General features: G+C 42.0%; 1 protein-coding gene across 5 annotated transcripts in view; it reads left to right on the forward strand.

The window, feature by feature from the left end:
• The first annotated feature begins 8809 nt into the window (after positions 1 to 8809).
• Positions 8810 to 16717, forward strand: part of actn1 (actinin, alpha 1) — a 56391-nt gene continuing 48483 nt past the window's right edge. For 4 of the 5 annotated variants that reach the window (XM_075448270.1, XM_075448268.1, XM_075448267.1 and 1 more), the window contains exon 1: positions 8810 to 9223. In XM_075448270.1, coding sequence (XP_075304385.1) covers positions 9125 to 9223 — 99 coding nt within the window. In that variant the 5' untranslated portion in view covers positions 8810 to 9124. The remainder of the gene's footprint in view (positions 9224 to 16717) is intronic. The other variant, XM_075448266.1, reaches the window with a different exon arrangement.

Here is a 16717-nt window from a genome sequence, read left to right on the forward strand (position 1 = left end):
GCTGATGTTTATATATGTATAGCTCATCCCAGAACCAAACTAATCTAAAATATGTTTAAATCACCAATCGAGACAGACGAAGCTTATCTGAAGCTGCATATTTAGATCCAGGAGGTCCTGGATCTTATCATTCATCTCTGCTTGTTTGTGGAACCAGAACTTATCCTTGACACGATGATTCTATTTAATGTTTTTCTTGCTCTAGCTGCCTTGCCCTCTTCTGCCGACTCTCTAAAACTGTTGAAAGATCCTTTCTGGCAAGACACACTTTAAGAGCTCCCCCCAGAAGTTTGCCTTACTCTGTTGCTTCTTAAAGCTCTCCTCGTTCTCTGACAGTGTCTTCTGGATTCTTTTTCATTATTTTTCACAACTTTTTGTCAAAATTGTCTCCATATTATTCAGCTGACTTGCTGAACTCTGCTGTTTGATCAGTGGTCACTCTCAAACTCTCGGCCTGCAGTCGGTGGGCAAGGACACTGTTTGGGAGTGGACTTGCTCACCTCTCTTTTCCTGCAGAGCAGAGAGGTTGTGCATTTGCCACATCTGAATACGTCAAGGATGCAGAGCCCTATTCTAATCTTATCTGAGTCCAATCTCCATGTTTGCCATTTGGATGTTGGGCCTTATCTTTTTGTTTTGCTGCTCAGTGAATGCCCGCTCCAAGTGTTTTTAGATGTAACCGAGGCAACCAACAAAATGGCATTATGCAGGATGTTTGTGTTGCATAAAGAATATTTATTTTCGAACATTACCAAGTTGTTTTAATTTTGAACTCTAACCAAGTGGAGTTGTTGCCTAAAACCAGGAAGTGGAAAAAAGGTGCTTCAATACACTGTTGTTGTGTTATTAGCTCTATGTTACTCAGAAGTGAAAAAAAAAAAACGCCATCATATTTCAGTCTCAATCGTGTGTCCTGCGAAACCTCATGATTTAAGGCGTTACGTGTTACTGCACCTTTAACGGAAACGCTTGAGAATGACGTTTTCTCTGATGTGGAAACGCTTATATGAGTCCCTCCTGCTGCTTGAAAACGGCAGTAGTCATAATTTTTCACCTCATAATTATTATATATGGAACAACAAGGACATTCTGTTTAAACACAAATCCCTATTTATTGATTGATTTATTGGTTTAATAATAACATTTTACATTGTGGCTCAATTATTATTTTATCTGAATATAATATCCCTGTATCACCTGTAGATTTTGCCAAAGTTTTTGGAGCAATCTCTTCTCGAGTTTGCATGTTATTTAGATCTCAACCAAGAGTGGAAACCAAACATTTCTCCCTGTTGTCCTTGTCAGACACCCCAGTAGGTAAAGCTTGTTTGACCAGTAATGGTAAAAACAACAAACTAATTAGACTCCTGTTTAAAAGGGATTACACCACAGTTCCATACATGGTCTCATACTGGAACAAATACTTGGAACACACAGACTGGAAGAAGATCTGGCTGTTACCCAACCTATACCTGTTAACTAATAAAGTCAGAGAAGTTTCATTTAAGTTAATTCATAGATTTTATCCATCCAATTATCATATTGTTAAAAGATTAAAAAAAGACATTGATGTGAAATGTACTTTCTGTTCTATACATACTGAAACTGTTACCCATTTATTTAGGCACTGCCCTATTGTCCAAAGACTGTGGAGTAACTTTATCGCTAACAATATTGATAATGAGTTTAATTTATCTTGGAGGAGTGTATTGTTTGGGTTCCCTGACTTTAACAAAACCAAAGAAAAAGCCAACATAACTTTTATTATCAACCTCATCATTTTATGTAAATTCATGCGGAAAAAAATCCATCTTTTCTTGCCTTTCTCGGTGAGCACAGGCAGTACATGACCTCCATTAAATTATCAAACAACCAGAAAGCGATTAAGACTGTTGATATCTGTGAACACTTGAATATTTTAATGTGACCTCTTTTATCCCCTGGCGTATAATATAGAAATGTTTCATGTGCAATGTAAAAAAAAAAAAATAACAAACAAAAAAAACAAATAAAACAGCAGTAGTTTTATGCTCATCTTTTTGGCTACTTTTTAAGGAGATGAACAAACAACCTGTTTGCTTGTTTAGAAATGGAGGACTTATGGTTATATGAATAAGAAAAAGTCAGTGAGAAGTTCATAGCTGACTTTGACAGAACCAGAAAATGCAGTTATTTAGCATTATGGTTTGGTAGATGAAATATCATTTCTTCAGAGCTAAGGAGGGTAAGAAGCATAAATATAATCAAGCGAAATTGCTTGATATAATCCGGTGATTGCAAAGGAAAATTATTAGGGATGTCCCGATCCGATCAAGTGATCGGAAATCGGGGCCGATCACATGGTTTCAGACTCGATTGGAATCGGACGTTTCATCCCGATCAGGGATCGGATATATAACCTATATCTACTCTCATTTTTCAATTTTTTTGATCAGAACTATAATATTTCAAAACAAATGGGAAAAAATAACAGCTTAGTATTTACTGTTATATGGTGGTACAGAGTGGTACAAGATGGCGCAGCTGCCATCTTGGATGGGTCTCCAATGTCCCCACATTACATTTATTTCCAACTGAGGAAGGTGTATATCCCCAACTACAATAATCATAACTCCCCGAATTTTGCACTAAACTACAATGTGAAGAATTTGTTTATTACTTGATTACTTTTTTGTTCAAGCTACCTCACAGAAGTGCTCTGCTTATAAGTGTTAAATGATAAAATAAGTGATTAAAATAAAAATCAGGGACTGTTTCTTTGCCGTTCTTCATTTTTTTAATGTACTGTAGAAGTGTCGGATCGGAACTCGGTATCGGTAGATTCCTCAGAATCAAATGACTCTGGGGCAAAAAAACCTGATCGGGACATCCCTAAAAATAATTATTATTTGCAGTTATGATTTTGGCCACCAGACTAATCCAAATGAACTATTTGTTAGCTCACTAACTACCCACCCCCCAAGTGTGCTTTGAACAGAATGAAAATATTCCTTCCCAGATCTTATGACCACAGTCTGCTCATTGATGGTTATGATTTTTATGCCTGCTCTGGGGTATAAGTCACGAGCAACATCAGAATTTTGAAAAGAATTAAGAGCATGCTCGTAAAAAAGATATGGTACTGACCCATCATGAGGTCAAAAATCCCAAATGGATGGATATTTTCAGCAGCTGATCACATCACACCTACTGTGACTCCTCGCAGTTTCCTAACAGAGTGGTGATTGTCTCAAGAAGCACATGATGTCATTACTTTCTGAGGAAACTTGGCATCATGTCTTCCCCCGAGTGAGAGGACTCTTCTGCCAGGCAAAGCAGATGACCAGAGGACATACCAGTAGCTGTAAAGAAAGATTACGAAAGAAAAACACATGTGGCATCTCTAGCTGATGGTGAAGACAAAATCTGAAGGCAGGCAGACATGTAATTGAGCGTTATCGACTTGTTTGGAAGCTCTTTTTGTCAAAATAATTTCCTCTACTTCTTAGAAATTGTGTGTGGCCGCCACTTATCAGCAGGAAGTAGACACCCTTCATTTAACCCCACGTCTCCTCAGAGACAAGTATTCAAATAGGGGTATTGTGTGCTTTGGGATTGTTTACATTTTGAAGATAGCGTGCCTGCTGAGCTCCAAAAGGGTTAATTATTGATTACAAGCACCAGAGACAGCTTTTTTTGACAGATAACTTTACCGTTTTAAACTCTGATGTCAATCAAAAAGCCTATGAGGCAGGAAATCCACTGAAAGAATGAAGTCAGCATTGCACAACAAACCCAAGTGTCCTTGGCTGGTCACATAAGAAAAGAATGGTAGTTGTTTGTGCATGTTTTATCTTTATTTTTTCAGGCAGGGTTGACTGATGTTCCCTTTCCTTCAATCCCAGGTCACAATCACAAAGGGGAGGAGTCCAGTTCAACCAAAGACTTCCACTCAAGCAGACATGGTTTGAGGGTGGGGGTGCATGTGTGTGGGCGCAGTACCTCAGATAAAATCATATTTGATAGCAGTGCATGACACAGGTGAGGACAGGGTCGGTGAACACGCAGCTGTCTGTGCCAAGGCCAAAACAAAAGTTCTACTTTTATTAGTGCTCTCCTCTGACTCTGCTGTGCAAAGGCATCGTCCCCAGCATTCAGATTCACTTGTCTGGCCTCTATTTTCACACTTTCATAACTTTCCTCTGAACCCTCCTTTTGTTTTTTGTATGCCACTTTTTCTCTTTTGCTGTGGGAAAGTTGCTGTATGGTTCGACACATATCTATAACTACATGTCTGTAAGATTATGTCGGCATTAATTGTATATATGGTATTTATGTCTGTGACAAATCATTGCACATAGGCACAGTTTAGAATGACAAGTTCACTGTTGACAACAGTCATTCAGTGCTGTGAGAGAGCACTGTTCTTAATTGAAATTCATCAGTTAAAAAAAGCTTAATTCAGTTTAAAGGACAGTTCTCATTGAAGGCCCTGTGGACATGATCATGGATGTTTTGATAATCACAGATTTTTCTGTGTGCGTGTGCCTATCGTCATTCAAATGAGGTTTGGGCACTGAAAATGAACTTTTTGGAAAACAGCTTACAGGGTGAATATTTTCTCTTACTTTGACTGTGACGCTGATATGTGTAGACTGGAAAATATGTTTTGGCTTGCAATGTCGGATCATGTGTTGCTATCTTCTTGGTTTAACATGGGAATATGTGCCAATATCTCCTTGGTTTATATGGCACTGGTTTATCTCACCAAGATAACGTTGGTGCCTTGCTAATATGACTTTTAACATGTTTGTTGTTACTCAAAGACTATATTGAGGACCAGATGCAACTCTCCAACAAACCAGGACACAGTGCCAACATGGCTGGTTTTTGGATCAGACCTGGTTGGACTTGGTGGTATTTGCTGAAGACTTTTGAAAGACTTTTCACGTGTCCAGGACATCACTATTCTATTTGACTTTGTTGCTTAGCCTTTACAATCAAGGACTGGAAACTGTTACGAGATCGCTTCTCAGTCCTGTTAATAAAAGTTGTATGCACAATGTACAACTTTGCTTGAATTGTGTTGTGTACAGAGATTTATTCATTTATTTATTTTAAATACTCGTGTTCGTTTGTGCTTAGCCTTGTACATATAAGAGAGAGTGGATGAGAATTCAGTTGCTCCCTTCGCTCACTCAAACCAGTTGCAATGGAAAGAGCTGTAAATTCATGTAAATTCATTATTACAGCCATTGGAAAGTCTGCCAGCTCGTGAAAAAAAGGGGCTTAATATGCCTCCTTTAAAGTTTCTTGAGGCATTGAGAACCTATTTTTGTCCAGTGGCTTCTGCTAAAAAGTGTTATGGTCCACGAATTTATCCTTTTCTCCTGTTGTTGGTGTTTTCATCCTTTCATCTTGTCCCATTTTGCTGTGAGCAGACCTCAGCCTGAAACGCTGGTCATGTTTTTCAAGATCTTTCACAATTTAGCAATATTGAACTTGAGATCTAAATAGACTCCACTGCGTGATACCAGATGGTGTTTTGACTCAGGATGTTTGACCACAAACCCAAACATGAGCCCGACTCAATGGGATAATCATGGTTGTGCTGCAGCATCCCATACATGGCTCAGCTTTAACAGTACGAACAGCTATTTAAGAATTCCCATTCCAGCATGACTGGAATACCATGGGAACTTGCCAGAGACCAGAAAGAGCCAAATGCACCAGCTCTTCACATGACCTGTGTGCCTCAGAGAGCCAGCATGAGCTTCTCCGCACCACTGACTCTTCACAAGATATTCTGGGATTTCGCTGAATAGCATTGTGTTGACGTCAAGTAGCTGGACCCCATACAAATTCCTCTGCGTACTCAAAGCAAACTGTGCAGAGTGGAGCGTGCCGCCGGAATAATTGTACACATTTCGGTGGTTAATTAGAATGAGTTAATTGATGCGTTTAATCAGCCATCGTTTGCGGCATTAAGAGGGCAAGACCTTTCTGTCAGCTGGCCAGTCAGAGCTCTTTTTGCTGCTCTGTGACTTACCTACGTTGACCTCCTATATTTGTTTGACTGTATATTGGCTGTGCATTTTGAATACACATGTAACAATTAACAGGCTTATTAGCCCTTCTGGCAGAATACATCTATTGTACTGATGTGTCAACAGCCAGATAGATAAGCCTTAGACATGATTTTTTCTCAATATGTGTTTCTCACTGATTTATGATTTGCAAAAAGTAAAATAGATTGTACTATTATCAATGTTTAAAGGGGTATTCCTGTAATTAAGTATTGTGTTTCCTTAAAGGTGGAGCACTCACATAGATTAAGGCAGCAATTTCTAAGATGTCTTGACCCGTGCCAAGAAAGTGAAATTCAGGGCGTTATTCAACCTCTGCCTCCCACATGCCAAATCATTCTAAATAATTCTCCACCTTCACTTTATCTTTCTCAAACTTCATGCAGTTATCTCAGGAGCTTCAGAAAACATTATAAAGCACATCAGAAGCCGAATACTAATCATGATGAGTAAAGAATAAAGTGGTTTGTTTTAGTTTAGGAGCTAAAATACTATAAAAACTGGTCCTCTCATCACGCTCTACATGTAAACTAGAGGCAGCATTTAGTTTCAAGTCAACCCAGCCAAAAGCATAGTCGTAAACTCTTCATTCTTGTCTCAGTTTATCTTTCATTAACCACTTAAATCGTAATCTAAATGCTAATGAAACAGAATTCTTAATTTGCCTTGATGATGAACTTTGTATATAAGTGAACGGTTTCCTGAATGCCATTAAATGAACTTTGATGAATCACTTTGTTTTGTAAATGGCTGAAGGCTAATTAGCAAATGGAAGTGAGCATAATTATCTTAGTGGCACACTCTAAACTCTGTTGCTAACAAGCTGCAGTCAGCTACTTTTGCTCCTTTGCATCTTCACAGCACTGCTAATATTTTTATGCAGCTGCTTCCTGAAAGCCCGGGACCAGGCGGTGAGCTGGCAGTCTGCTCCCAGTCTGTGACATCACTTTCCCAAACACTCAACACTGGAAGTTTGTCCATATATGGAAGAGCTCCACTTTCTCCTGACTGTCAGGGCTATCCTGCTTTCCTGTTCTCTATGTGTGTGTGTGTGCGCATGACAGAGAGGAAGAGACTTGGCTTACCTTACAAGGTCGACAGACCTGGCCATCTCTTCATAAATTTACAAGAGCTGCGCTGTGACTCAGCTTTCTACACACTACTTTCAAACAGCACTGTTGTGCATTAGTGAATTGAGAGATTACAGAACCCAGGGCTCAGATGTGTTAAAAGCCCCCCCTCGATAAAGGACATAAATAGTTACAAAACAATCTTGTGTCTCTTTGGTGGTCCTTTTGCATATACATGACCATATTTGTGGTCATTTAAAAAAAAATTTTGGTGGGGATTTGGGATTTCTGTAGCTGTTTAGCATATGCTTCTTGTTATTTTGATTGTCAGTTGTTTTTCTCCCCATGCTTCAGCAACATGGTTTTCAGGTGGTCTGTCTGGACATTCCTTGTCAAGACACTGACCAATTCTGCCGATATTTACCAAAGAAACTGGCCCCTCATTTGACCGTGACCAGAGAGTGTGCTGTGCACACAACAAGGGGATAGAAACTTTACCCAGGAAAGGGCCACTTTGATGGATCCCAATCCAGTCCAGGACGTACCTTTCTAGGAACCATCGACAGATGCTACTCCAAGTCTCCTCATTCTCTGTCTGTGTCCTTGTCTAGACTATGAGAAAGCTAAAAATCAGACTACTTCCATGGGGTTACAGAGATGGATGTTTGCACATACACCTGGCTTCCCCAGGTTTTGCCAGTCATGTACCCTTTACATCGCAAATGGCCAGGATGGTAAACAATTTAATGCAGGTCAACAGGTGGGTGACTGGGTACAAAAGCAGCATCCATGAAAGGCTGAGTCTATGAGGAGTAAAACTTCGTAGAGGCTCTCTAGTTAGTCAACAAATGTGTGAGTTACTCAAAGTGACATTGGAAGAAATTTGCATATTTCGCCCTGTATGTATAGCGCAAAATATCATGAAACCATTGAAGTATTCTCTTCACAGATGCAGATCCGATCATCTTTAAAAGTGGATTTTGTAACTTTGATATTCAAAATTTCATTATCACAGGGGGGCAGTTTTTAGTGTTTTAATCCATAACCCCTCCCCAGCCACATGGAAATTATATTTTTTCGCACTGTTTCTGTCATATCCCGTTTATTATCTAATGACATCATTGCAGAGTTTGTTTAAAATCTTATTGCAGTGCAGAGGCACAGCTTCTTCTTTTGTCACAGACTAAACAACCCAAAAGCTTGAAGCCATTAACACTGAGAGTGTCTTTCATACTAACTAGAGAAAACTATTCATTATTGCTGCCACACTGAGTAGGCTGACTTTTCATTTCGCAGTGGGTAAAGCAGAGGTTGATTTTAACTGCTTCACACAGTTTATTTATCAGTTTTTATATTGTTAAAGATTTTAATTCACAATGTGAGAAGTTATATACAGTAAATATTGGGAAACAAACACAACTTTTTACTTCGGCAAAATACTTTAGTAAACTTCCTACTAAAAAAAAACATCAATCATAGCACGTAAAGTAAAGCGTTTGCACTTGTTTTACTCTTGATAGTCTGATGTTTGGATCAACCTGGGCAGTCAACCTTGGATATAATACCGCGGCACTGACATCCAAGACAGCCAATCAGCGACAAGAAGGCGGGTTCGTGCCCCGAGGCGTCCAATCAAATTCCTCAGTTGGTTATCGATTCAATTTGTCTGAAGCAAAGTTTTTGAGTCTGTCGCTCCTCGATACTAGACCTGCCTACAGCCTGCCTGCCTGGTGCTCCTGCCGGGGAAAAAATAGAGCAGATAGAAAAAGGAAAGAGGCAGAGTTGGTGGGGGGGAGAGACAGAAAGAGAGAAAGAGACAGAGTGAGAGAGAGGGAAGCCGGGGGTGGACCGTTAATTTCATCCACACACCGTCTTCAATCCGTGGAGGAGAGTAGCCTGGGCTGCTGCAAAAAACGCTGAGGACCGGGGGACCTACGAGACAAGCTCAGAGCGTCTATTTATATTACGCTTTACTAATACGAGAATAACATGGATCAGTATGACGAAGACGGAGTCTACATGCAACAAGAAGATGATTGGGATCGGGATCTCCTCCTGGATCCTGCATGGGAGAAACAGCAGAGAAAGGTGAGACTGACTTCTCTCTCTCTACCCTCTGAGCGGAAGCGGGTTTGTTGCCTGTCATGATGACCAAATGGATAATAAGGAGAGGTTATTATTGTTGCCGCACATCGGCGGGGTCGTGTTTGACGACCGTGGCCGCGGGTTGGTGAGTTTGCGCAGACACGAGACTGCCGAACATCGACCGCAGGTAGCAGTTTAATGATCAGCCTCATTATCGCTTTGTTTCTCACCTGCGCGGCTCCCTTAGCCGCCTCGGCATGGAACCCGAACCCGCTCCCAAAAACTTTTCTTGCTCACACATCCCGCGTATCCTTTCTGAAATATCCTGTGGCAGCAGTTCCGCACAGGAGGCCCACCCATTAGCTTTGCGGGAGAAGGAAGGAGTGAAGGAGGAGGGGAGCGTTTCTGAGGAGGGGGGGGGGGGGGGGGGGGGGGGGGGGGGGGGGGGGGGGGGGAGAAAAACAGTTAAAAAAGCCGGACAATTCGGCCACCATTCCTGCGCAACAGATGTCAGCCATGCGCTTGACTGCGTATTGTGTGTGAGCGCCTGGCCCCTCCTGTCATCTGGTTTATGATGCGACGTGGATTAGGCCATGTTTAACAACCGGGGGATGGAGTATGTGTGTCTTTTTGAGGGGGAGAAGGGGAGTAAACTCACCATAACTCACTTTGTGCCCCAATTATTTAGCGACCTGGCAAATTGAATCTGCGCGCTTTTACCGAGAAATGAGCGGATTTGTATCTGTTTTGGGAGTTCTGTTCCCTAATACGGGGACAGTCTGGAGTATGTCTGTCTATTAATTCCTGAAAATGTTACTACTTTAGTTCTTTCATCTGAATAGGAGCTCCCAAACCAGGTGTTATATTTTCAATAAAGGGCTGTAAGACATCCATATCTTATCCTAACAAATCTCAATCTTCAGCACGCGTCTCACAGCTGCTGCCTCCCCCCTCCTCCCAGACAGGGTATGAATGGTGTGTTTCGAGAAGGGGTGCTACTTTTTTTTCTTCTTCTTCTTCTGTCTCTGCTCTCCAAACTTTATGCTTTGAAAAAAAGGGGGAAGAAAAACGCTGTGGAATCTGAGTAAGCGCTGCGGTTTGGGTTGGGCTTGTATGGGAGCGAGCGTGCCCAAAAATGGTAATAATCGGCCCCTCTCGCTGCTGTTGGAAAACTCCCCCCCCCCCCCCCCCCCCCCCCCCCCAAGTTTCTTTTTTGCACTGCAAAGCCCTCGGCTTCTTATTTCCTGGATTATGTCATCGGCATGCTGCTACTGGTCGAAAGCTAAACGAAGGGAAATGAGGGGATAGAAGCTACGCGGCAGGTGTGGACAGCAGACGGGGGACATCAAGAGGAGGTCATCCTCTCACCTTGCTGCCTCTTGGGCGCCTTATCGGTATAAAACGTCTTTGTCGAGTGAAGAGATAGTTTGCACAGAAGCAGGAACACCTGACTCGCGTCCAGCCCTGACCCCAGATCTAAGACATTCATGATTTGCGGTGAAATACTTTTCCTGTGATGACCTGCTCATTTCTGTGCCTGCATGACCCTCATTGCTCTACTCATCCTGCAGAGAGCAGGAATGTTTCAGTCATCCACTCCTTTCCTCTCCCTCCACACAAAAGGGGTGATAAGTGGTTATGTTGAAAGGGATGCACACTCAACCGTATGCAGTGCACACACACAAACTCAAATTATTTCCAGGTTTAAGCAATCAGCCTTGCTGCTGATGAACTGATAACCTGGAAGCCTTTTTTTTTTCTTTAAATGTTTGCTCAGCCTTTTCCAATACTTAAATCTTTTCTTAGCCTGATCTGTTCACTGTTTAAATACATCAGCCTGTGTCCTGGAGCTGCTTCTCTGGGCTTTAAGATGTGGGCTGGTTCATTTGAATAAAGTACAAGTACAGACAAGAGAGGCGCATAAAGGGGGGCAAAAAAAGAATGACTTGGTAAAGGTTTGAATCTTTTTGGTCTGCTGGCAGAAGTTTGCAATCATATGATTGTAACTGGAGTTATGATATACATTGCAGATCACTGACACCTGTACTTAAGTCTGAAGGCCTTTTTTTTTAAAAGGTGATAATGAGGCAGCAAACATTTTTAGTTTAATAGAAACTGGCAGAAACTAAAAGTAGAAATTATACAGTGCTAAGGGAACACTGTTTTCTAAGATCCTCTTCTGCAATCTCATGCACACGCAAACCCAACATGTCAGAGTGCTTAAAATATTTTGAGCCCCATACAAGTCATAACCTGACCCACGGGTATTAAGGTGCTGGCATCCTCTTATCTTGGAATCTTAATGTCTTTGCAGACCCAGGTGTCTCAGCTTCACTCTGCCAGAGCTCACGAAACGCCCGTAAACTTGCCATATTTTCAAGAATACAACATGTGGCGTTGTTTATGCACCTCTCTAAGTAACCTTTCTCACAACTCCCCTGTCATTTGTGGTCAATATTTCACTCTTGTTTTCACAGCTGGAAGGTGGAGTTCAGGTGTGAAAACTCGCTGTAGCTCATTTGCCCAGGTTTGTCCTTATAAGGATATGAGCTGCAGCACCTTCGACCGGCCCTGTCTGTGAACCTCCCGCCTCCTACTTCCCATCTCCCACACCCCAACCCTCTGTTCCCAAAAACTCCCAATCCACACCCACATTCCCCTGCTCAGGCTGCAAGCCAGTTCAAAGATAAGAGCGACTGATTTCGTGACTTTTTTTTTTCCCCAAAAAGTTCTGACAGACACAGACCATACCCTCTCTGGTGTACTTGGTTTATAAAAAGGCTTGACCGACTGATTTTATAGATTTTTCCTGATGTCAAACTGAATTAATCCACTGTACAGTGGATTGTAGTTTTTCTTGGGACGGGTATGAACAAGTGACCAATCGGTACTGCGCGGGGCTGCTACTGGTAACATTTTGACCCATATCCACACACTCTAACTAACAAACCGCTGCTTCAAGGGGAAATAAGGAGAAATAGGATTGTGAAAAGATTACAATTGAAACGATCAGTTGATTACACCATCAAATGTGGTGATTTTCTGCTTATTATCACGTATGCTTGGAGGTTGGAAATGGGGTTTGAGGCTGCTGGTTGAATAAAACAATCAATACAAACATGTTGGGTTGGAAAACTAATATTTATACATATTTCACTAATAAATGAAATAATCAGCTGTTGTAGATGTGCAGACCCTAAAACATCAATCATCAGGACCAAAACCAAGCCTGCTTTTGTTTTCTGTGTCCAGGAATTTCGAAATGACGTTATCAGTGTTTAGGAAACTGACTCAACACATGAGTGACTGTCTGTGACGCCACAGTTCTACTTAGGCAACCAAAAAAGAGTTGCATGCTTTATTCTAAAGTGGGAGCTGTTTGCTGGATTGCATAATTGGATGTGTAACGCAATGCTCTGGCCACCTCACCAAAAGCTTCCCGTCATCAAATTCCTCTGCAGCCAGGATGCACCTTTCGCAACTCTGCTTTCAACAAAAGAAGATGAGCGTCAGAGCGGCAGCGACAAAGCAGGGAATGTCGAAAAGTGACACCCCTTCTCTCTCTGTGGCAGGCAGCTCTGCTGAAATGTTGGTTCTTTTCACCATAAGAGACACAAGCAGCTTGAGAAGTGTTTTCTACACTCAGTTAGCTGTCTGTCATGTGACGTTTTCAAACTATTCTGCTGCCTAACTTTTGAGCCATGATAGCCCAAGTTACCCAGAGCTGCACTTAATTCTGTGGTTAAAGTTGGTGCCGGCGTGATCTTCTTTTTTTAACTTTGAAATGTAACTTTTTTTACATTTTAAAGTAACATTGGAACTTTTTTGTGACAGTGGTATATGATGGTTGGTAGGGATGCCTGTACAGACGGACATCCCACAAACTCTTCCCTGCAGCTTTTCCCTGTTTTTCCAACACGCCAGCAACCATGATATCAATTTTGGTTCATGCAACTGTTGGCAAGAGGGAGGAATGGCAATCATAAACCAAACATTGGGCAGAAGAATTTGTGCCATTTTGCTCCAAGCAAGAAATATTTTTGAAACTGGAGGTTTCCAGGGCCTCTAAAGTGCTCTTGAGCTCCTGGATTTAGCCTCCTTTGATGTCGCTCATCGATCTTGTCATGCATTATATTTTCCAAAGAAGGTAAATTACAGTGTTCCATAACACTGTTGAATGATTTTGAGAGTGAAGCAATGCCTTTTGTGTCTCCACCTATGTCTGATTCAGAGATGCTGCAGGGAAATGAGCAGCCTGGTGTCCGTTCGTCAGCCGCAGATATTTCTCAGTCACTTAGTCAGAAGTCAGGATGGATGCCGCTCCTCGTTGATAACAGAAAAGTCATAAAATTGAAGATGTGATTGACAGGTATCGGGAGCCTCGCCAACTGTCAGGTGCTGATAGTCCTGTAGCCACTCGCTGTGGTGGTGGTTAACACACCCATGACTATAAATCCCTACAGGAGCTCCCCAGAGAATCTATCATGCTGTTTCGGTCATGCTTTCTGGGCTGCTGTCTCGTTTGTCCTGATGGATGGGGTCACACACAGACACCCAGGCTCAGAGGGCCCAGGAGCATCCGCTCGCACATGTCACAGGAAGTTTTATGTGCATGCTCCCAGATGAGCTAGAGGGAGCTGGATGGTATGATCGAGTCCGTCTAATTTTCGGACCTTTTTTAAAAATCGATTTCAATGAGGATGCTGAAATTACCCAGAACTCTTCACCAAGTGATACAAAGTTTATGAAAATGAGTTTGTTGTATTTTTTTTATTCCAATGATCTTGGAAGAGTTGCCCCCAACACATTTCTTCCTTCCTGTTTACTCTACCCTAAAGCCCATCCTGGATGAACATGGTCTGGTCTGATTCTGAGTCTGGTGCATTTTATGATGAACTGAAACGTCTCGTTATCTCAGTATTGCAGGCAAGAGGAAGCCACCTTTGCTTTTGGGCTTGAAGCTGACAGCTGAGGTACGACTTGCTGGAAGACACTGATCTGTTTCTAAGGGCTCCTACATAACCCGATTCTGCTTCTCAAAGAGGGATGTGTTCTATTATGGCTTTAGCTGGAGAACCGGAGGCAGTGTTTACCGACGACCTGTCAGTGGGACTTCCTACAAAAAGATATTTTAACAGTTGGTTTACTGCCATTGAGATGAAATAGCTGTTTTTGTCTTTTTAACTGGGCTAAGAAGTGAATTTATATTTAACTGGAAGAATTTTTGGAGCCATTGGCGCACATTTAGTTGTTAAATGACTTCAGATGATCGTGACCTCTGCTCATTCCTTCTACTGCACAGTGTCATTACGGTGGTTTTAAGCGAAACGTATTAGAAACTTGTGGATGGATTATCATGAAATGTTTATCCTTCAGTTTGATTATTTGGATATTTACTTCTGCATACCAGAAGTTTTGTTTTCCCAGCTTTAACAACTGACTCTATGGCATTTTAGTTCTCTTTGGCTTCCGGTGCAGTGCATCTCCTGTGTGCTTTATACAACGAGAGCCAAAGATTGAGAAAGCTCTCTGAAGAGAGAACGTTGAGCCCCAGTAGAACTTCTTGTTCTCTTTCTGTCTGGAAAACTGCTGTTGCTGAAATTCTCCTTTATTTGTTTGAGTAGAGGTGAACGCTCCCTTGCCCTCATCAAACCGAGTGCTACATCTGAGTTTTTAAGAATCCACTGTTTGAAAAGTCAAATGTGAGCAATTACCAGGCTCTTATCTGAACAGCTCCAAATGCCAGGGCACTGATGCAAATTCTTGCATGGCTTATTTTCTCAGGATCAGGCTCCAAATTTAGAAACGTACACAGAAATCAGCTCTCAGTTATAGGTGATTAAAACATTTTCAAGGCCCATTGCGCAATGAATTTGAATGGCTGAAGTGTCAGTGGTTTGGATAAGTTTGAGTGCTTTGGTTCATTTACGCGTCTCCTAATTGATATTTTGTCCTGGGCAGCCTGGAGTTTGTATGTTAGGTTTACAGAGACCCAGGACTGGGAACCTTTTAGATTACACATTCACCCTAAGATTTGGGGTCAAGGTGCTTTTCCTGTGGAGCAAATGGTAGGAAGAAAGAAAGGAGAAGGGAAAAAAAGCTCAATGTTCAATCATGTCTGGAGCCACTACATACTTAAGGTCACATGTTTTCAATAGCATACAACCCAGAGGGAGTTTATAGGTGATCAGTCTGTATGTTTCCAAGGAATTTTCTTGCACCACATGGGAAGGATGTAGTCGAGTCTTTCCGCTGCTAATGCTATTAATCAAACCACATGCACTCTGAAGCGCATGTGCTTGCTGCGAAGCCTCTCTTTGAAGCCGGCCGGAGAAGGGGGGGTTGTACTGTACTTGGAGAGTCTGTGAACATGTGAGTGCATTAGCTGTAAGCCTCCCCACAGGAGCAGCTGCAGCGCGTCCACTATACGTGGAAAATAGCTTTGAGTAAACAGATACCGTGGTAAAAGCAGGCAGCAGGCACACCTTTCCATTCAGTGGGTGCATGGGTGGGGCTCAGGAGGGGATAAAGACGAGGAGAGGGGGAGGACGGAGGAGGCAGTGAGTGGAAGAAGAGACTCAGACAGGGGAGCTTTCAGGTCCGGCACAAAGAGAGTGTGTTCAGGAGGCTGCTCTTGGTCACATATCAACCTGGAGTCAATAATTTATCATCACTAGTGAATGAGCTGTCACCTGACTCTTTCCTCTTCAGGTGCTTGAAGGGTAGTTTCCCTCTGCAACACGCTCAGTCTGTCAATAACAGTGTTAAAGAAACATTTACGTATTTCTTGTTTAGAGAGTAGCATATTACTGATGACACAACAGCAGTAATGTGTACCCAGTGTTTGTTGAGCAGTGCTGCACAGCTCAGTCGCAGGTGGTTAAAAAGGCTTTGTCACTCTCCTGTCTTATCTTCTTTATTTAAAGGTATACTTTGAGGTTATTGAGAAATATTCTCACTTTGTTGCGGAGTGGCGAGAATAATATCACCTTTATGAAATCACTTAAGCGGAGCTGTATCCATGCGTACATGACAAATGCTTTTGAGCGCATAATGCCTACTTCGCGCATGTCCGTTGCTGCTTAGTGTAATCGGCATGAGCTAGAAACCATAACAGCAATGGCACCTGTTTTTCTTTTTTCAAACGGAGGGAGAAATTTCCATTCCAAAAAATATCAGGAGTAGTGTTGTTGAGAGGTTAGAAGTTTAGCACAGACTGCTAACTGCTAAGAGAAGCGAGCAAACTCTCTGCTAACTGTGACCAAGCTAAACTGAGATTGAAATCGGCTAGCCTCAATTACTTTTTGGTTCATTGAGATTCCAGCAAGTTACTCCTGAGTCAAAGCAAATCTCCCCACTCTGGAGCTGTCTTAATAACGGCTTATAGTTGGATGTTTTACACTTCAGATGTAATGTTGTGTAATGGATATTTGGGGATGATGGATATAATTCCTAAATATAATTACTACATTCCAAATCTCAAATTGTAACTCAGCC

This window comes from Odontesthes bonariensis, chromosome 17 (genome assembly GCF_027942865.1).
Source record: "Odontesthes bonariensis isolate fOdoBon6 chromosome 17, fOdoBon6.hap1, whole genome shotgun sequence".
NCBI lineage: Eukaryota > Metazoa > Chordata > Actinopteri > Atheriniformes > Atherinopsidae > Odontesthes > Odontesthes bonariensis.